Below are 22,561 nucleotides of genomic sequence, written 5' to 3'. Positions count from 1 at the left end.
GCAAAATATAAACAAAATCGGCCAATTTTGCCAAAGGTGCGTTTTTTTATTTATTTATTTCCTTGCACAAACATAAACAAATTAAGAACACTGCAATATTTATCATTACTTGGACCACATTAAATCTGAATATATGAAAGTTCATTTGTTTATTTCGCGTTACGAATATAAATTCACTGCACATAAAATAACGAATAATATATTTCTTGGCATCAACTGATTGGATTTGCCGTTATAGAAGCCACCGGTGAATGACTTAGTACCTGGAACGAGAAGAGATTTGTATTACAGTTAAACATTAGGGTAACTTTTTTCGTAAAATTTTTCCTTTTAACCCTCTAAGCAAAAATTAGTTTTAACTATATAAAAAGCAACTGCCTTAAATGTTGAGTGCCTGATTACAAACTAAGTTCTTCACTGAAGTATTAGGAGGTTTTCATGAAATAAAAAAAAAACAGATACATAAATCACAACGAATTTTTCATTTTATAACGTAACTATACTAAAGAAAGAATAATAATTACAGATAACCATGTCAATATAAATTAAAAGATAACATACTTTTCTAAAATTAGATTTATATAAATGAGCTCAAATGTTTTGCGCTGCATTATGCAGGATTAAACTCTGGTCAACTTTGACTGAACTTTAAACTAGCACTGAAAAACCGAAAATTATAAGTCTGTTGATTTTTTCTAAGGTGAGTTTGCGTTTCTAATTTTTGACTTCCTTCCGACATTTTTTTGTATATGTACATAGGTATGCATTTATTTGTATTATTTTTTGTTTTATTTGATTTTTGGAAAAAGTAAGTATAATGCAGATTGTATGTGCCAAGTTAAGTCTGTGCTATGTCAGATTAATGGGGGACGCTTCGAAATTCCAAAAATAGCCATCGTAATCAACTGTATGAAACAAAACAGAGAAGCTAGCTGATGAAGAAGTGAGATTCAGAAACATGTCCTAGTAACCATCGCCGTTTGTAAACTTTGTAATTTTTCTCTAATATTAATGACAAAACAATTGTATAAAGCAATATGAGCAATATGTTTCGCTAATTAAATACAGATAAAACAGAAAGCCATTTAAAAATTTATCACAAGATTCCCAATTTCGTATAAAAGTGTTTTTATTATTTCGATGGCTGCGGCACCTATGGTAATGTGTTCCGTTTTTATTGCATTGCAACTACATATGAGGTATTATAACTATGGTTTTACGGCAAGTCTCTCAAAAATTAATAACAACGTTCCCTCCCTGTTCCCAACGACTTTGCTTAATACCTCAATCCGGCCACCCCTAGAGGAACTTTCTGTCCAATGTATTGCCCTCTGTACCCTTTTTAACGTAACATTGGACACGTGTTCACCGGAAAGTTACTGCACATCCAAATTTTGTCCTCATTTTGTATGTGCGAAGCTTCAAATTTCTAGCTCAGTTGGAATTTACTTAAAAAGCCGTCTAAATATCTCGCTCCTGTGTTACGTTGAAACTTTTTTATTTACAACTGATTGTTCTTCACTTGAAAGTGTTCTTTTTCACTTTCAATTGATATATTTAACATACGACGTTTTCGCATTTACTTTTTGTCAAATGTTGTAAACTTTTCTTTAAAAAGTCAAATATTTTAAAATTTTATTGAGCTCATTGCCGGTTTTCAAAAAAAACAAATAAATATGTTATTGTTTTAATTTATTTTTACTCAATATTTCGAATTCAGTCTGAATTCATCATCAGGAGCTAGAAATACACAAAACGAAAAAATACCTTTTTTATACACAAACAAAAAATTTTTAAAAACAAAACATCGCTACTTACTTCTTCAACTGTGATTAGAAGACTAAATCGTTTAACACTAATTATATGTAACAAAGGTATTGAACATAATAAAACAGAAAATATAAACAAAAAAAACATTTTAATATGTTCAATACCTTTGTTACATATAATTAGTGTTAAACGATTTAGTCTTCTAATCACAGTTCAAGAAGTAAGTAGCGATGTTTTGTTTTTAAAAATTTTTTGTTTGTGTATAAAAAAGGTCTTTTTTCGTTTTGTGTATTTCTAGCTCCTGATGATGAATTCAGACTGAATTCGAAATATTGAGTAAAAATAAATTAAAACAATAACATATTTATTTGTTTTATTGAAAACCGGCCTTGAGCTCAATAAAATTTTAAAATATTTTATATTAACGGTCAAAAACATTCTACATTAAAAAGTCAAAATGATGATGATTTCAATTAGATTTACATAGGCTTATGTAAATTTCACACAGACACCTAATCGAATCCCAAATTTATTTAATGAAATAATTAAGTTTTCCTTTTCACACAGAGCCACTTGCTTCAATAAGCGAAGATCTGTCAGCAGCTCCAAAAAATACTACGGTTTTACAAAAGTAGTTAAAATGGATAACAGCCGTTTCCTCCTTAACTATTAAGGCAATCAAAATAAAATGCATGGAATATGTGCCTACTTTAGAAACAGGCATTTATTCTTTTGCAGCAAATGTAGCGGAAATAAATTTTTGATTTTTTTTGTGTTCTATTTTTTGTAAATTACTAAAAAAAAATTTGATTCTTATTAATTACATTGATTTTTCACTCCATAGACATTCAATAAAGCCATAATGAGATAATTAAGAATTTGAAGAGTGAGTTCAATAAGGGCTTTAATGTAGAAAACTTGACTAATTATTTCATTAAGCATCTGTGTAAAATTAGTTGGTCAGTAAATTGCAACTCAGAAATTACAAAAAATCAAATCCAAAATTTTTTAAGGCCAGAAATTATTTGATGAAATAATTTTTTTAATAAAAGAAAATTGTTATGTTTCGTCTGCTTTGTTAATATTTGATTCCATATATTCCGGGATAAAACCCAGCAGTTGTATTTGAATGCATCGCAAATAAGGAATATTTTATTAAAACAGTTTAATATAACAGTTGGTAAAATTAGTTGACTATTAGGCCATTAACATACCGAGAGTCGTTTGGTTTCGAAGTTGAGTTCATAATATCGACATTTCTCAACTAAAGAACTAGTTTTTCCCGCTTTCAGAATTTTTCACCTTGTTTTTTGTTTTTTCTTTTTTTTTTAATTTGCATAAATTTTCTCAAAAATTAAAATTAATAAAATATATGTATAACACACGTTTTGTTTAAATAAAGTACAACCGACCGGCTTTGTGGTTACAATCGAATTTATTTTTTATTGTTTCTTTAAGATGGTTGACATCGGTGCTCACCAGTTACAATTATGTATTTCGTTTTCTCGAACAGCGATGGCAGATAGTCTGACTTACATATTTCGTACTAAAACCTTATACTTGGTTCTATACTACAATATTTAGTTCTACTACATTAAAAATATTTTTTTTTATGAATTTGTTCAAATAACTCGAACATGTAACAAACTTTTCACCGCTTTGAGTATAGCGTTATGAAAAAACCATGATGAAATGAATATTCAAGTGTTCTCCTCCCTTTGACGTTTTCCCTTAAGGGCTAATTAAACTTTCTTAACCCTAACGCCATAGTCGTAACCATACCCATATCCATAATCATCTCCAATGTGATCGATTAATAGTGCCTTAACCTAAAAATCGTGAAAATTTCATAAAAATGAAGAAAACGCAAAAAATTACAAACATATTCCACAAAAACTAAGTCTCTTTGTCATAACGTATCCAAAACAATGAATAAAATCTACAAAAAGTTATTAAATTCACCAACTCAAATATTTTTAGGTTATGGATATGGCGAGAAACCAAAAACCAATTGGTTGACTATGGTATGGTTATGGCGTTAGCGTTATGGTATGGCACCATTAATCGATTACATTGAGGTAGGTTCGATCAGCTGTTTTATCTGGTTATGGTGAAATGGTTATAAGTCACAATTAATTGGCCCTTTATTCTGACAAGCTCGGCATTCATAATTTAAAGGGTTGTCTATCATACATAACTGCCTATGAATTCTACTACGATCGGAGTAGATTTTACTATACGTCTAGAAATATAATAACAATATAAGCCGCTACCAGAATTTTTTAGACATAAATATTAATGTAACTTTGTATTCCCCAAAATATTATAGACAAAATTTAGCAGAAAACTTATTTTTTTTTGGGGAAACTTGTATGAAAAATGAAGGAATCAATATTTATTACTTTTGTAGTACAAGTAGATACTGGCAAATAGAGCTGCCGAAAAAGTGAGGTTATGTTGACATCACCTTTATTATTATATTATGTAAAAAATATTGATGAACGAGTTTGTAAACTGGGCCATGCGTGACTTTTTTGGTAATTTTGACAAGAAGCAACATATATTGCAGATATATGCCTTACCATACTATATGAATATGTACTATACTACTTTCTTTATCTTTTCGTATTCACCTTTGTCTTCCTTCCCCTCTCCATATTTTCCTTCTTACCATTCCTTTTTTCCTATCCAACCTACACCCTTTTGCCCACTCTTCTCCTTATCCTTTTACCTCAAGTTATCCACACAAAATCATAAGTTCCCACAGGAAAACATACGTTTCTCATTTGGATCCCGCACACCGCATGTCCTATAAGATATGGTTGCTTTCCTCTTTTGGTTTACGTAACCTGGAATGAAGAGACTTGGGGCATCCAAACGGCCAGCAGCAATAAGTCGCGACATGTCCTGTAAAAGAAATCGGAAGCAATTTAATTTATGTATATTCAGCTATCAGATCAACGAAGCCATATTAAAAATTTGCATGCACTTACTAATTCCAAGCGATGAGCTATAGGACCCTTAAAATGAATTATCATTTGAATACATGCTCCACCATGTAGCTCTTTTGTTTTACGAGCATCCACATCCAACATCCATTCTGGAATACCCATGACTGAACGTAGCTCTTCCAGAAATTGCGCTCTATGAAATTTTTCATTTCAGAATATTAAATTTTGAAAGTAAATCACATACTTACACAACAAATCTTGGTGGTTTCTGTAAATTAATATATTTAAAAACATTGTGATCCGGTTCAATATTGGCACAAGCGAAGCGCTCTGAAGAATAATCAGGTCCGAAAATGACAATGGAACGTCCAATAGCGCCCACTGGGCCCTCAAGAGGAAAATTTGTATCGGTAAAGACAACACGTTCAACGCCAAGATCTAAGAGTAAAGTGATTTATGTATATAGTTGCATTCCTTTAAAAGCGAGGGGTGTACTACTTAATGGTCCTAGACGAGCCCCAACATCACCAACATAACAACGTAACGGATTATCTGTACCGCACTCTTGATCGTACAATTCGCGCTGCAATTAAAATGTTTACTTTAAGTTCTCACGGTTCAAAATTTTTTAATCATGCATACATTTAAAGGATCCGCCAACTGTGTAAAATAAGGATTCCATACATAACCACCAGCGACACAGCGTGTAATTGTCGGTTTAACTGCAGCATCAACACCAACTGGATTTACAAATATTTGCCAATTGTGATTAAAAGTCTGACGGTAAGAAATTTTAAAAATGTTATTTTTTAACCTTTTACAAAAAAACGACGGCTTTTATTCAGAACTCAGTGGCTGATACTGAAATACTCAAAGCACATATTTATACCAGAGCCTCATATTAAATAGTTGTTTCCGAAATTTGCCAGAAAGTTATAAATTAAACCCAATTAACAGATAATTGTTTGAATGATTTCTATATATGTATGTTTTTATTTTTTTATGTCCGCTAGATCATAATATTTGTTTTTTTGAAACCAAAGGGGAAATAAATATGATTTGGAAATAGTCCCGGAATAGTCCGGCAGTAATCCAGAAAATGTACGTTCCCCAGTTAACGAGAGTTATAGAAAAAAAGACAAGTTTTGACTTAGACCTGACCATTAAACGAACCGTTAAAATCCCCAATTTTTACATATAGAATGTGGAGTGAAAACTTGTTAATAATTCGTCTAAGTATCGAATATAAGCCGACTTAAATATCATTTCAAACAACCATATTTCGATCGTTTTTGCCGGGATGCCTCAATTTCACTTCAATAACTGTCTCAGATTGACTACCATCCACATGTATTAATTGTGTCATTTTAACATAACCATAAGCATAACCAGTGGGATGATGAAATGAAGCAATAGCTCGTATCTCTCTAGCCTCACTTGGACTATAGCCGCGCTCAAGCGTACTGCAAGCCCAACGTGCATTGCGATGTTTTTTGTGTATGACCACGGATCGGCCGATTATGCTATTGTAACCGAATAATGGCAAATTGGTATCGTTATAGGCGTTTTCATATTGTGTGACACCATCAAGAGTACCAAATTTTCCACTCAAATCGCCCATTTCATATTGATCCGTTGTACCTTGTTTTGGTGGGGGCGATGATTTGACGTTGACATTAAAGGGATTCCAGTGACCATAAAGAGTAGTGTCTTCGCATGGAAATTCCAGATTAGCTTCAACGGGTGTCTTAAAAATATAAAACGGTTTTTCAACGAAACTTATTAAAAATCTTGCTTAATAATTTGAGCCCAAGATAATGGTGGTAAACGTACATGGTGGAAATGTTCATTAGTCTTACCATATGTATGTGATAACCACTGTTATCTTTCAAGCCCTTCAATTGCACTTCAACATTGCTAATGTCATATTCCGATTGCTGGGTAATTTCGAGGCGACCGCTCACTGTTAACTCATATCCGTTGGCGTACCAATCTTTTGCCACAACCTTTCTGCGAAAGCTTCCAATGATCCTGTGGATATAAAAGTTTATATAATTTTACTATCCTATTTTAATGTGCAAAATTTATTCTGGTTAATGTACATTGAGCAAGCCAGCCTTTCGCCTCGAGCAACCGGACCGAAGTCATCGTAGATTACCAGAGATTTCTCTAAAATGTTATGCCTCCCTGATAAAGGCAGATTTGAATCCGTGAACATCAAGCGACTTAAATGCTCGGCGTCCCTCTTTCTGCCCGCTATTGTCAAAGCTCCGACACGCGTATCTAATGCGCCAACTCGACACATCGCTGGTAAATACGGCTTACAATAATCATCAACCGAATGATTTCCCCAATTAACTTTATGTGGATTGAAAACATTTCCAGCTGAAAGGCAACGATTTTGCCACTCATAAAAATCTTTGCCTGGTGTATTGCTATGAATAGCCCAACGATGTCCGAATGTGTTATTTTGTGTCGAGCCATCGGCATGTATCAAATATTCAAATATGACTACGGTATCTTGCCATGGCTCTTCAGCTGGTTGACGGAAGAGCACACGACCAACCACCGGATATCGAAAAAGTGCCTGCGCTGTCATCATTGGCTTTTGATAAACTCCATTGTTGCGATATTGAGTTATAGGCGCACAGCTCCATGGTGTTTCGGTAATGTTATCAACATTGGTGCGATTATATGTAAAGATGACCATTCCACGATGTGCAATGCTATTTAGACCTTGCAGCGGTAAAAATGTATCCCAATAAAGGCCGGTTAGTTCAGAACTAGAAACAGGTAATAAATAATTGTGGTAGTAATCCTTATTGCGGCTTTGCAACTTTCCACTCAAATCTCCAATAGGATACTGATCCTGGGTGCCAAAGCCTGGCGGTGGAGTCGTATTGAGATCACGTGGATTATAGATTTTACCTGTGGATTCACAATAACTCGGCAGACCTTTACGATGCGGGATCGGCGGCAGACTATGTATACGAAATGCAGAGACATCTTCAGTAAATTTGCGATTTATAAGCCTCGACTGTTTACCCGCCGATTCAAGTGTGAAATTAAGAAAAGTGGGATCAAAGCGTGATCGTTGAGTGAATGTTATTTCACCTTTAATGCCACCAGAGTTCAAAAATGTTCTGCAAGCAAAACAAAGGTACATTACAAAAAAGAAATTGTACTTTAGTTAGTTTCCGTTAATTTTCTATATTTTTTGAAAAGATCGAACCCAGAGACCGTCTGTAGCATAGCGCCAAATAATTTAAAGTCTTTTGATCCCAAATATTCGAAAACTTCGGTGGGCTTTGTTTCATATCCGAGAAAAAGTTAAGCGTTAATTTTATCGTAAACGACACTGTAGGTAAAAAGTCGAATTCTCGATTTCTCGGGTCTCGAAAATTTCGTTTGTGTTCGAGAAGAAATCGCAAGCTCTAGTACCTAATGATAAGAGTACGGACCTAACTAAAACAAAATGGAATCACATTCAAGATATTCGAATAATATTTCACTGTCTTCCTATGTTATTGATTTATTTCTATATACATATGTATGTATGTATGTATGTCTAGACAATGCATTACAGCATTTTGTAAAATCCCAGCAAAAATCGCGAGTACTCTTCTCAGCATTACATCAGAGTAATCCATGGAGTACTCCAGTATGACACAAGTGGAGCTAAAAAAAAAGAAAAAGGAGCTATAGAGCCAAATATTTTTCAAAGAAAATCATAACTGAAGATTTTAGGTTAAGTTAGGTTGAACTGGCCAATCCATAAGGACCTCACATAGACTGAATGAGTCCGTAGTGTTACCAGTAGTTTGTTTTAACGACCAAACTGAAAACCCCTATAAGAAACCAGGACCTATGTTATAAAATAACTCCGTCCTCTTGGCAAATACTCGAAGCTTCCTAAGACTTAAGCCACATGCTGCTTCTAGATCTGACATCTGTATCACTCCTAATAGCTGGAGTCTTAGCCTGGCAAGCGCAGGGCACGAGCAGAGAACATGCTCGATCGTTTCCTTCTCCAACCCGCACTTCCTACATCTGTTATCACTGACACCAATCCTAATTTAAAGGCATGTGACGCCAGAAGGCGGTGTCCAGTCAGAATACCCGTCATGAATCTACAGTCCTCTCTTTTTATTGATAGAAGCAACTTTGTTAGTCTAAGGTTGTAAGATCTACACATTATCTTCCACACTTTACAGCCCGCGCTTGAAACCACGCCTTTCCCGCTTGGTCGATCATGTGCGCCTCTCGCCTTCGCTTAATCTCGCCCAGTCTAACAGGTACCTCTACGGAGCAAGCTTCGAGGGATGCGCCCTTGTTTCGTTAATTCATTGGTGGGTAATTCTTTTAAGTCTGCATAGATAATTCTCTTAATGTATTTATAACAAGAACAAATTAATCAGCCAGATGAAAAGACAGCTTATGGTAGCACGTTTAAAAAAAAATCAGAATAGTTTTGATTATGCATATTGACGATTTAGTGGGAAGTCACGATAGAGTATCCTTCAATTAAATTCTGAAATGGATTTTTTTTTTTGTTTCAGATTAAGCGCTCGAACCGAAATTATGTTCTGTAGTAGTGGCTTTGAAAAATAGTAGCAAAACTATCTAATGTGCCACCATCGATAAATTTTCCTACGAGAGTGTCCAAGAAAGCAAACCACTGATGCGACTATTTGAGCTGAATGGCAAAAGAAAAGAGATTCATCTTGCACCAAAATGACAAAACTGCTTGTAAAGAAGCTCCTCAAATGCCTTTACTCCTGGGAGTAGGGGTTGCTTTAAAAATGTTTCAATGCACTAACCAAGGGCAATCTCTGACTTGAAATAACAACCAACATGCAGTGCTAGTTTTTGTTGTACCTAACAACAAAGTCTTTATTTTATTGTCTTACTTGTATGTTAACTGTTGTACGTGACGGATCTGAGTACACGCCAAAAAATTATCCGGATGTTGATAATCGAACAGCACCAAATAAAGCGTCCGATGGGGTATTGATAAATCCGAAGGCAACAACACAAATTTATCATCCCTAAAAACAGCACGTTGTGGTGCACGCAATGCATTTTTAGCCACATTAATTTTTCCCAAACGTGCGTCAAGATCACCGATACCTTTATTCTCCCCATACCCTTGCGGATCAAACACTAACTGCAAAAAATTGCAGTTATCTTCAGTGCGATGGTGATCATTTTTCAATATGTCCGTGACAAAGATTTTCCAAATGTGTCGCGTCATTGGCTTACTGGGCTCATCATTGGACGGTTGGGCTTGTATATGATAGAGGTTGGAGTAGATAAGTGTATCCCCTGATGTACCATCTGATGGAGCTAACCAACGAAAGTGCACTGAGCCAGCAATTGGTGAATTGAAACGAGCTTCAGCCATATGCTCCACTGATCTTTGGATCGTCGTGATGGTGGCACAAATCCGCGCGTTTGAATAAGTTTCGGTTAACACAAGTGACTTGCCCCAAATGCCCAGATCGCCTAGAATTAGAGAAGGTGATAATAACAAAACATGTGATGTTAAAACAAACAACAGCCTACCTTACCTATTAATGTCATTTCACGTAGCCAAGTGGACGTCTCATTTCCTGGTAATACCAAATAATCGAGGCTTTCATCGAAATTCAAAATTTGGTCACCTAATTTCTGTAAACTGCAACGCGACTCCGGATCAATATCGGTATAGTCCACTGGAAACTTTCTAACACCCCAGCTCCATACTTGGTCTGGATATTGAAGTGTAGTCTCAAGCTTAGTTTTTATCTCCACAGTTGTTGTATTGAGTTGGCGAAAAATTATCTCACCATGCAGACCATGTTGAGATAGATAGGCAATAAGCTGTTGTGCGCTAACTGTTGACGAAGTGATTATGGGAAAGACCGAAACAATGAGCAGATAATGAGTTAGTAACCGAGAGCTAAACAATTAATTACGCTAACACAAATGAAAGCGGAAATTTGGAAGTATAGAATGTGCATATATAATAATCACACACGAGAAAAAAGTAGCAGCAAAACTGTTTTGCAAATTTTATCTGTTATTTTTCAGTTTTATTTGTTAATTTAAATACTACTTTAATAAGTTGTATAACTAAACCTACAAGCAGAAGACCGTGTCCAAGGACATAAGAACCGGTATGGCTCTTCTCGAATAAGCGTTAAGCTGCATGGGATCGTTAAGGGCCCAAAAGATAGATGAGAGCAGCGAATAGGGCCGACAAAATCCAGACGACACGAACGAACCTAGATTCCCATTCAGAAGACTTGGAAGCCAAAAATAAACGAGAAGAAGGAACAAATACGCTTCCACAAGTGAGTCTTGGTCTCATGTAATGCATCGGAGGCCGAAATAGCGGGCCCAACCAGCCAAGCAGGCAAGCCCCGTCCAAGTTCCTAAAGATCAAAAACCGCTTTATAACTGAAGCAGAAGCCCAAGACGCCATAAGAAGCGAGATCGGAGAAGAAGGAATTACCAAACACCTCCGTGTCTCTGTGTTCGCAGCGAGAACAGAAAATGGCGGTCGTCGACGTGAACGAGAATATTGGCAACGTCCTACTTAAAAGATGTAAAATTTCTATCGGATGGATGCAGTGCCAAATCAGACAGCGAACACCAGCTGGAAGTGCGGGCAAAGCGACCACAAAACTTCGACCTGTACCACAGTTCCAAAATAGTGATTAGTTTTATCCAAGGCAACTTAAACCGGAGCAGACTTGCTGATGAGCTACTCCAACAGTTGGTCCTAGACCATAAAGCTAACTGCGTTATCATCAAAGAACCTTATAGAGCCCGAAATGATTGGCACATAGACAACACCGTCACCGCCGGAATCTGGATAGCAGACGCAAATGCCAATATTGTGAATCATGTTGCAGGACAAGGCTACGTCCGCGTAACTAGGAATAATACCACAATAGTAAGCTGCTACTTGTCCCCGAATGATCCCATTCAAACGGTCAGGTACAAGCTTGAACTTATTGAAGACGACCCGAGGGACTTAACTAGTAACGTGGTTGTGACGGGAGACTTTAACGCAACAGCCGTCGAATGGGGAATGCCGCAGACTAACACCCGTGGAAGGTTAGTCCTTGAGATGGCAGCCAGGCTCGGTCCCCTATATAACACTATTCTCAGAAAGTCTGCTGCTGACCGCTGATGGATGGAGAGTCATAGAGGACCTCACTAGCAGCGATCTCAACTACATCACTTTCCACCCTAACGATCCCGGTCAGAGGCAGATTCCGAACGTGTCACGCAAAGGAATAGCATGGGACACATCCAAGGTCGACACTGCCATGTTCTCCGCATCAGTACTGGCGGATGACCGACGGATAATTGACAACTCCAGTGCGACGTAAGAGACGGTTGAAACATGAGCTGTGGAAAGCGCTTTGCAAGGGAGTGGATCGAGACCCCTGGGGGCAAGGATATAAGATAGTAATGAAGAAATTCCGTCCGCCAAGCCAGCTGAAGGACGAGAACAAAATAAGAAATATTGCGGATGTTCTGCCCCACCCCAGAATATCAGAAGTTATAGACGCAGTCAAGAAAGCCGAGAAAGCGTGCCACAGAGCAAGACCTATAGTGTTGCTGGTCACGTTGGATGTCAAAAACGCTTTTAACTCAGCCGGGGGGAATGACATGCTTGAGGCACTAGAAAGCAACTACCGCAACATTTGTTAGAAATTTTAAGGGACTCCTTAAGAGACAGGTATCTAATGTATGAAACCACTCACGGTCAAAAAAAGGTAAAAATAACAGCCCAGGGTTTCGTAATAGGTGCCCATCTCTGGAATATAACTTACGACAGTCTTCTTGGATTGGACATGCCAAAAAGCATCTTCCTCCTTGCTTTTGCAGACGACGTGGCAGCTGCGAGCTGGCACAGCTTAAATTAAACCAGGTCATGCGTAATGTAAATAGGTGGATGGCTGATCATGGTCTCCAGCTAGCAACAGCAAAATCGGAAATCGTCCTCCTCACAAAGAGGTGGAATCCCACTACCAGGAATATGACGGTTGGGTACCAGCCAATAAAAACACTCACTTCTAGGAAATCAGAGTGTAATTTTTGTATTTTAGGGGATTTCAATATAGGAGATGAGAGCTGGGCGCCAGTGGGCGAGAGTTTAACTTTGTACCCCAACAATGTAACTAGCTTTTCCGAAACGTATGTTGTTGACAACTTATTAAGCGTTAATCTTACCCAAATTAATGCAATTTTAAATAAACTTTTTACAACATTAGATCTATTTTTTTTAAGTGAAGATATGAGTTTTTCTTTGCAAGAATGTCTCAACCCTCTGTCATGCCCTGGCTTGCATCATGTTCCTTTTGTCCTGCAACTGGAGTTTTACGAATTTAGAAATGTGGACTAAGATTTGCTACCGGATAATTACTGTTTCAACTTTTGCAACTTTAATGCCATTAGCGATAGAATCAATTTGCATGATTGTGATATTATATTTTCTGGGAAAAGTGTAAATGAATGCTTTGATCTTTTCAAAGTTAAAGTCAATGAAATTTGCCCCACTTTAATTCCTCGAGCGAAAAGGAAATGTTACATAATACCTTGGTATACAAGAAAGTTGAAAAGACTTAAAAATTTAAGGAATACATTTTTTAAAAGGTATAAATTATCGAAAATGTGTCTTCATAAGGATAAATATTTATTATACTCAAGTAAGTTTAAATCTTTGAGTAAGAAACTTCATAAAGAGTATGTTGCTAAATTTGAAAGGGATATAAGGTTAAACCCTAAATTTTTTTGGCGTTACGTTAAGGCTAAAAAGTCGTATGCAAGTAACCCATCTCAAGTTTCTTATAATGGAAACTCTGCTCATTCCCTCGGCGAAGCTGTCAACCTCTTTGCTGATTTTTTCGGGGCGAATTTTGAGACTGAGACGATTCTCACCGAGGAACTAGATACGGAAAATGACCCCCCTATTAATTTTGGTCAATTGTCCCTGACTCTTGAAGATGTCATTTGTGGCATTTCGGTGATGAAGTCGTCAGTGCAAATGGATGTAGATGGGTTCTGTTCTTTTTTGTTTAAAAATATTGCAGCAGTTGCGTACCCAATCTTATTAATTTTTAATAAATCTCTCTATTACCCCGATATTCAAGAGTGGTAATAAAAGCAATATTGCCAACTACCGTCCTATTTCTAAACTTTCCACTGTTTCGAAATTGTAGTTAAGGATAAAATATTCTTCACAGTAAAGACCTTGATTTCACTTAATCAGAATGATTTCATGCCTGGCAGATCAACTGAAACTAATCTAGCAGTATTTTCTGAATTCTGTATTTCTTCATTTAATAGGAGGGCACAAGTTGATACTATCTATACCGATTTTTCGAAGGTTTTTGACAAAGTCAACAATTCATTACTAATATCTAAACTTGCTGGCTTGGGCTTCCATTCTAGTATGCTATCTTGGGTGAGGTCTTACTTGGCAGATCGTAGCTGTGTTGTTGTGGTAGATGGTATTTGTTCGCGGTCGTTTACTGCCACTTCTGGTGTACCCCAAGGGGGTGTGTTGGGTCCCTTATTATTTGTTATCTTTAATGTCATACGTCATTGTTTCAGACGGAATCGTCTGCTTTTAAATATAAGTAAATGTTTTAGTATTACCTTTGCTAAAACTCGAAATGTTCTTCCTATTTCTTATCATATTGGAGACTCTATGCTGAGGGTTGTTGATGAAATATCAGATCTTGGTGTAGTCTTTGATGTGAAGTTTCTATTTCACAGTCAGATTAATTATGTCATTGCGAAGTCTTATTCCACACTCGCATTCATTCGCCGTTTCAGTATGGATTTTAGTGATCCTTATACTTTAAAAGTTTTATTTACAACCCTAGTGCGGTCTAAACTAGAATATGCTGTTTTCATTTGGAGGCCGTACCATGCCTGCCATACAGACCGACTTGAGCGTATTCAAAAAATATTTTTGCGATTTGCCGTCCGGTCTTTGCGTTTTCACGATCCTGTTCCAATATACAGTTATAGTCTTTTAATTAACTTGAAATCTTTAGTGAGTAGAAGATCAATGCTTTGATTGACATTTTTATATGATATCATCAATGGGACGGTTGACTCGCCCTATCTTTTAGAACGTATACGGTTCAATGTACCATCGCGAACCCTTCGATATCATGATTTTTTCTGGTTAGATAGATTTAGAACGACTTATGTTTCCAATTCTCCAATTGCTATGGAAATGAGGGAGTTTAATTTGCTGTATTCTATAGATATTGATTTTGCATTAAATAAATTTAGGTTTAAACTGCTATTGAATGAAATAATTTGAATATTTAATATTTATTAGTTAAGATACATTTCTAAATAGTCTTTAAAGAAGTTCGATTGTCCTAGACTATAATATGAATAAATAAATAAATAAATAAATGTGAGTGAGGTTAACTCACCTTCTCGGATCACATATGAGGAGCCTGTGAAAGAGCTGAATTTAGCGAATTTGAGTAGGTAGGTAGGTTGAACTGGCCGGTCCATGAGGACCTCACATAGACTGATTGAGTCCGTAGTGTTACCAGAAGTTTGTTTTAACGACCAAACTGAAAAACCCTATCAAAAACCAGGACCTATGTTATAAAATAACTCCGTCCTCTTGGCAAATACTAGAAGCTTCCTAGGACTTAAGCCACTTGCTGCTTCTAGATCTGACAGCTGTATCACTCCTAATAGCTGGAGTCTTAGCCTGGCAAGTGCAGGGCACGAGCACAGAACGTGCTCGATCGTTTCCTCCTCCAACCCGCACTTCCTACACCTGCTACCATTGACCAAGCCTAATTTAAAGGCATGTGACGCCAGAAGGCAGTGTCCAGTCAGAATACCCGTCATGAGTCTACAGTCCTCTCTTTTTAATGATAGAAGCAACTGTGTTAGTCTAAGGTTGTAAGACCTACACATAATCTTCGACACTTTACAGCCCCGCGCTTGAACCCACGCCTTTTCTGCTTGGTCGATCATGTGCACCTCTCGCCTTCGCTTAATCTCGCCCAATCTAATTGGGACGTCTACGGAGCAAGCTTCAAGGGATGCGCCCTTTTTAGCTAATTCGTCCGCTTTTTCATTCCCATCTATTCCCATATGCCCTGGGACCCAATATAGATGTATGCTTCTCCCTGTCCCGATTCTCTCCAGAGACTGCTTACACTCTAACACGCATTTAGATGCTGTGCTATGCGAGATTATTGCCTTAATTGCTGCTTGACTGTCAATATAAAAGTTAACACGGTTGCAGCTTAAGCTATTCTCTTCCAGGGTTTCTACTGCTTTGGTTACGGCTAATATTTCCGCTTGGAAAACGCCACAGTAATCCGGCAGCCTGTAGGATCTGCTTAATTCCGGATCAGCGCAGTATACCGCAGACCCTACTCCTTCCACTATTTTGGAACCATCGGTGTACACATGTATCGCCTCGTCCGCCATTTGCGCACCCTTGCGCCAACCGTCCACCTCTATTGTGGCCTTAAGATCTCCCTCAAAGTGCAGGTAGGGAATCATGTAGTCTGTTCGTCTTGTGACTGAGGACGCTATACTACTATGGCCATATGGTCGGCGCTCAGCTGCCCCGAAGCATCGAGCCTGGTTGCGGTCGTTAACGCTTTGTTCTTTGCTACCAGGTCTACAGGTGGAATGTGCAGAATGGCATACAGTGCAGCCGTCGGGGTTGTTTCAGGGCTCCCGTAATGCAAAGCATCGATAGTCTGCATAAACCCTCTAATTTTTTGAGGTATGTTGTTTTTTGTGTGGCTTTCCACCAAACAAGAACTCCATAGTATAGAATAGGGCTTACAATCGCTGTAAAAACCCAATGAGAAAGAGAGGGCCCACGTACACCCCAGCATTCTTTTACATGCATAGAGTGCCGTTGAGGCCTTCTTGACCCTCTCCTCCACGTTGAGCTTCCATGACAGCTTACTGTCTAGGATGATTCCTAGATATTTTGTGCAAGGTTTCTCCTGTAAGGTCACCGCTCCTAACATAGGCCTGGTCCAATTTGGGACCTTGTACCTCTTTGTAAACAAGACCATATACGTCTTCTCCGCATTGACTTTCAGCCCGACATTAGATGCCCAGGTATGAATATCCCGAAGCTCCCGATCCATCAAAGAACTAATCGTTGGAAGGCATTTTCCACTTATGGCAACGTCATCTGCGTAAGCCGTAAGTTTTACGGGTCCCTCATCGAATTGCCTGAGCAGTTGGTTGATGACCAGTGTCCACAGCAGAGGTGATAGCACCCCTCCCTGCGGCGTGCCCCTGTCCACTGATTTCGTGGCCTCGTACAACCCCCATTGTGATGTAATCTTTCTGCAATTTAACATGCAGCCGATCCATCTGATTAAGGCAGGATGTACTTTAATGTAATTAAGACCATCCATAATCGCCCATTTTGCAACATTATTGAAAGCCCCGGCAATGTCCAAGAAGACGCCTAGAGCATACTCCTTATATTCCAGGGATTTCTCTATGCTTATTACCACCCTATGCAATGCGGTGTCTACCGACTTGCCTTTGGTGTACGCATGCTGTGTTGTGGAGAGCAGCTTTTCATCCACCTTGGACTTTATGTACACATCTATCAGCCTCTCAAAGGTTTTGAGCAGAAATGATGTTAAGCTAATGGGTCTATAGTCTTTGGGATACACGTGACCGATCTTCCCCGCCTTTGGTAGAAAAGCTACACGAGCAGTTCTCCAAGAGTGCGGTACATGATTCAGTCTTATGCACCCATCGAATATTATTTTAAGCCATTCCACGACCGCCCTACTTGAGACTTGTAGCATGGCCGGGAATATACCATCTGGGCCCGGCGATTTAAACTTAGAAAACGTCTTCACTGCCCACTCGATCTTGGTATCGGTTACCAAGCCCGGCACCACTAGCTCCGTGATCGAAGTGTGAGTGATGTCTGCTGGTTCTTCTAAACCGTCTCCCGATGGGAAATGTGTATCGAGAAGCACCTCAAGGGATTCCTCACTATCACGTGACCATTCCCCGTTATCTTTCTTTATTAGTCACTGGACTATGTTTCCCTTTGCTAGGACTTTTTTCAACCGTGCTGTTTCACTGGAGCACTCTATGTCCGTACAGAAACTTTTCCATGAGTTTCTCTTCGCCCTGGTAATTTCACGCTTGTAGATCCTCAGTAGATCCCTGTACTCGTTTAAACATTTCTTTTACCTGTCTTCTTAGAAGACTCAGCTCATTGCTCCACCATGGCGGCTTTGCTTTTCCTCTGAATCTTCTTAGAGGGCAAGCTTTGTTATACGCAGTCATAAGCGTCCTTGTTAGGAATTCATTCGACTCCTCCAGTTCCTCTACATTAGCAACCTCTTTGGGTTGTCCCAGTTTCGTTTCTACATGTTTCTGGAATTTAGTCCAATTCGTTGCCCTAGGGTTTCTAAAGGTTCCTTCCTTCTCTACCCTCTTTAGTGGGATGCTTATATACGCATGGTCCGAGAAGGATGGTCTATCGAGAACCATCCAATCATACCTTGATATATCACGCTCGGAGCTCAATGTAATATCCAGAACATTGCTGGATGTTGGACCAATGTATGTAGGAACATTTCCCCTGTTGGCTATCTGCAAATTGGTTTGCAGGATGTAACAAAATAGAGATTCGCCTCTCTCGTTCGTATCTGCTCCTCCCCACGCATTGTGGTGCGCATTTGCATCTGCGCCTATGACCAACCGCCCTTTGCGCCCTTCCTCCTGTACTAGCCTTTTGGACTCCATCGGTGGAACCTCCGCAGCATGGGCCATGTAGCAGGACGCCAGGATAAATGCCTGCTTATTCTTTTGCTCAACGGCCACCGCTACGAGATCCTCGGTGGTGTAATTAGGCAGCATATATGAATGCAGCTGTTTCCTTACCATTACTACAGCTCGCACCCGTCCTTCCGTTTGTGCGTAGTAAACGCCAAACCCGCGCGCGCTAAGTCCAGAAACCTTTCCTCCCGATGAGAGCCACGGCTCCTGGATCAGCGCCACGTCAAACGAACCCTCCTCAAGGATTAGGAGGAGTTCGCTCGAAGCCACTTTACTGTGTTGAAGGTTTATCTGTAGGACTCGCAGCACCATTGGGCTGTTTGTCCCCCTCCAGCACCTTCGTCTTGACGTCGTCGCCCTCCTCTTGCCCTTTTGATTTAGAGTATTCGAGGCCCCCTTCAGCCCCTCGTGAATGTTGTGCCGTGTGTTCCTCTGTGCGAGTCACAGCACCATTTAGCGGTTGGTCCTCTTCTAGCACGTTCGTGGTGACGTCGGGGACCTCCACCTGTCTTTTTTCCCTTAGGCTTCTAAGGTCCTTTTCGACTTCGCCCACTTCCAGCGTGTTAGGATTTTTATCCTCGAGACTTCTTTTCCCGAGTCGCATGTAAATTTTGCCAGTGCCAAAAGACATTTTGCCAAGCTGCGTGTACAAAATATCCTCCGCCTGCTTGTTTATTTGGAAGATGTAGAACTGACCATCCTCGGTAGGCCGAGATACAGTAAGTACCTTCCAATCCTGTGTCGGTATGTTCGGATTCTGATTCTGCAGAAGTCGCAGTGTATCCTCCGACTTCATCACGCATGGTATCCATACCTTAACTTTTGGTACCGTGGGGATTTGCGCTTTATCCACCACCTCAAACCGCGCATTCGTGCCTTGCCTTTGGAGGTTTGGAACGACTTCCTCCAGCCACCGCAAGCTCGCGATGTTGTCGCACGCTATCATCTTCACATCATTATACCATCCCCCCGAATCAAAGGTTGGAAGGGGCTTACTTGGTTGTTCCCGCATCATCTTAAGCATTCAACTAATAAGCTCCCTTTCCACAGATCTCCACCTTTCAGTAGTCATTTGTCCGAACGGACTGCTACGATCAACCAGCGCCACAGTCAGTGACTGCTTTGCCACATCACTCATCTTCTCGGGAAAAGGAGGAGTCTTAGTGTTATCTCCCTTTGGAACCTCCGAGAACACCGGAGTCTTCGCGTTAACTCCCTTTAGCGCCTCCGAGAAAGCCGGAGTCTTAGCGTTATCTCCCTTTGGCTTATCTCCTACTTCCGTAGTTGGAACTTCCCTCTGACTGGCAGCTTTCGAGGTAGTTGCTACCTCGCTATTGGAACCCATCTGTCTTACAGCTTTGGGCCTACTTGTCTTGTCTATGCGACTGCCCTGCCTCGCGGCTCTAGGACTGGGTCCTTTCTGCCTCTTGAAAGCAGGCTTGTCGCCTTCTGCCGAACGTTGCCTCTTCATTCTGCCATTCGTCGCTTCTTCCTCCTCGTACCGGTTGCAGAACCGAGGGTTTCTCGCAGCAAACCTTTTGAACTGCCTTCGACCTACTTCTACCGCTTCATGGGCCCATTCCAAGCGCTCGATCTCCACTTCTGTTGGGTCGACCACTGCTCCCAAGCGTTGTACAATTCTTAGTGCTGCACGGTACTGCGAGAGAGCTCTTTTACTTCCTCTGCTCCGTACCCTTCTCCACTCTTCTACTCCGTTTTCATTTGTGTGCTTCTCCAACACGGAGTTCATTGAATCAGCACTACTCTCGCTCCCCGAGTCCGACGCATCGCTTAATTCGTATTTGTCGTCCTTGGATTGCGACTCAGTCCTCCTCTTTACATCCTCCTTATTACATTCAGGTAATGAGTTGTTCATCTTGGTCGTACGACCACCTGCCCGACAAGGCGGGCTCAGCGGTCCAGTATTATATACGGGGAAAGAACCGTCCGCCACAGCAGCGCCCCTTACTGCGGTAAGGCCATAAATACTTCCCGAGATGGCCCGGTATCGGGAAGGCTCCGTTCGAATACAGCCGAATTTATCCCCTGGCTGCAAATCGTCCAATAGGCACGGTCCGCATAACACCCTGGATTAGGGGGTTGGCAGTTCTTGGTCACCGACATCCCGCCGCCCTCCTATGAGGCGAAACGGCGTAGATGTCAGTCCTAAACAGCTCCGCCTCATAGTCGGGCGCTATGGAGTTCGTCTAAGCCCTCACACCAACGACAAGGTGCCTACCCTAGTGAGGGCGAATTTGAGTAGATTAATGCCAAACACAGGTGGTCCAAAACCATGCCCAAGGAAGCAACTTGCATCAGCCTTGGATTCTATTCGCAGAAATCTGGGCGAACGCATTAAACTACCGCAAGAACCGAATCGCCCTCACCTCGGTCCAACGAAGAGGGGAGCTGCGAATAGCTTGGGCTTACTGAACGGTCTCGGCTGAAGCTGTCCTGGGCTCTGCGGGAACCATAACGATATATCTTCTTACTGAGGAAAGAAAAGCAATATACGACAACGGATCGCAAGCGAGTAGAGCTACAGTTGCCAGGCAGGCGCGAGAAGAATCTTATTCAACGCTGGCCAGAACAGTGGAGCAACAGCACCGTAGAAAAGTGGACTAGTGTAGTAATCCCTGAATTGAATCCATGATTGAAGCGACCACACGGAAAGGTACACTTCTACCTGACCCATTTTCTAACCGGACACGGTTACTTCCTCAAATACCTGCACAGAATGGGCAAGGTTGATAACCCGAACTGCCTGTACAGTGGGAAAACAGACGATGTATGCCACACCTTCTTCGAATGCGCGCAATTCTCCGACCAGCGAAGGAGAGTAGAAGAGATACTTGGCGACCTATCCCCGGGTAGTGTCATCAATAACATGACCTACCGAAGAGACAGATGGGATACGATCAGCACATATGTGAGGCATTCACTTATCAGTAAACGAGAAGGCGTATGCCTAGCCCATTACCGTGAGAGTAGCCATGGAGCTCGCGTAGTGCGCACCCATACCCGAAGTAATGGAAGAAGGGAGTCCTACACTAAGAGAGTCTCACAGGGAAGCTTAAATATCCCGGTTAGTGCATAAAGCTTTTCAACGTAACACAAAAGAAAACATCTATTTATGCACCCATTTCGAAAACGTTTTCAAAAACCTTCGAGAAGTTCTTGAGAATCTTCATTAAAATAATAAAAATTTTGTTTAGAATTTCGGTAAACAGTCTGGGTAAGCAAAAATTGGAATCCGAAGGAGTTTTAGACTTTAATATTTATTTATTTTTTCTCTATAGAAAAGCTTCAGAAAAAATGTGTAAAAATCAATTCGAATTTAATAAATAATAACATATAAATGTTCTATAATGTATATAATTTTTGATGCTATTATTTTTCTCGCTGGTGTAGATATTATATTTGTACTATGTATATGCAAATTTAAAGTAATAACAAAGCAAAAATGTTTTTAAGAAAATCAAATGCCGTCCTCCTTTTACACTAAATCTTAAACTTTTAGTAAATCTCCATTTTTTAAGAAGCACTAAGCATGTGCATATGTATGTATGTATGTGTGACTGCACTTACCAACATTTTGAAACAAAATAAAGGTTAAAATTACTAAGAACGACCAAATATTTAGTGGGAATTCCATTGTATTTCGTTGTGCCACTCTTTTATACTCCAGACGCCGTGAGCGAGTGTTGAAATTATTAATTTGCTTTGAATACACAAATTTCATTTTTAAATAAATTTTTTTATTGCACTTTCACATTGTGGTGTTGTTTTTTTTTACACTACATTGTCGTTAAGCGCACCTCTCCAAATATCGCTTCAGTGTTTCGCGTTCAACTAAATCTGGTTTCTTTAAACAAAATCCATTGAAGGCAGTTGACTTGAAAGTTAATATGGGCTGGCCGAGCAGAGAATTGGCTAAGTGTTGCGTTGAGCTAATGTTACTATCGTGACTAAGCTTTGAGCTGCTTGGCAACTTAAAACGGGTTTTATTTCCA

The 22,561-nt window shown here is 39.8% G+C and overlaps 1 protein-coding gene across 2 annotated transcripts; it reads right to left on the bottom strand.

The window, feature by feature from the left end:
• Window positions 1-22: 22 nt before the first annotated feature.
• Rsod (Related to Sod) lies at window positions 23-22,432 on the bottom strand. 2 transcript variants are annotated; one of them, XM_067763654.1, is made up of 12 exons: window positions 22,137-22,432; window positions 10,292-10,597; window positions 9,632-10,226; window positions 6,824-7,864; window positions 6,581-6,752; window positions 5,998-6,468; window positions 5,364-5,498; window positions 5,220-5,304; window positions 4,970-5,159; window positions 4,764-4,914; window positions 4,502-4,677; window positions 23-263 (listed from the first exon to the last, which is right to left on the bottom strand). In XM_067763654.1, the coding sequence occupies exons 1-11, from the start codon at window positions 22,288-22,290 to the stop codon at window positions 4,522-4,524; spliced, it is 3,456 nt and encodes a 1,151-aa protein (XP_067619755.1). In that variant the 5' UTR covers window positions 22,291-22,432; the 3' UTR covers window positions 23-263; window positions 4,502-4,521. The 2 variants fall into 2 exon arrangements, with proteins under 2 accessions (XP_067619755.1, XP_067619754.1); XM_067763653.1 differs by having other exon boundaries at window positions 4,548-4,677; window positions 22,137-22,428.
• Window positions 22,433-22,561: the final 129 nt, after the last annotated feature.

This window comes from Eurosta solidaginis, chromosome 1 (genome assembly GCF_040869045.1).
Source record: "Eurosta solidaginis isolate ZX-2024a chromosome 1, ASM4086904v1, whole genome shotgun sequence".
NCBI classification, from domain to species: Eukaryota; Metazoa; Arthropoda; class Insecta; order Diptera; family Tephritidae; genus Eurosta; species Eurosta solidaginis.
The sequence above is the reverse complement of the archived record's forward strand: the minus strand, read 5'-3'. Positions and strand labels throughout refer to the sequence as shown.

Excerpts from the sequence above, each read along its gene's own strand:
- Rsod (XM_067763653.1), bottom strand. The coding sequence starts at position 22,290 with ATGAAATTTGTGTATTCAAAGCAAATTAATAATTTCAACACTCGCTCA. Across the intron at positions 6,753-6,823 it reads GAAAGGCTGGCTTGCTCAAT|GATCATTGGAAGCTTTCGCA; the intron begins GTACATTAACCA and ends TTATATCCACAG. Across the intron at positions 5,305-5,363 it reads AGTTGGCGGATCCTTTAAAT|CGCGAATTGTACGATCAAGA; the intron begins GTATGCATGATT and ends TTTTAATTGCAG.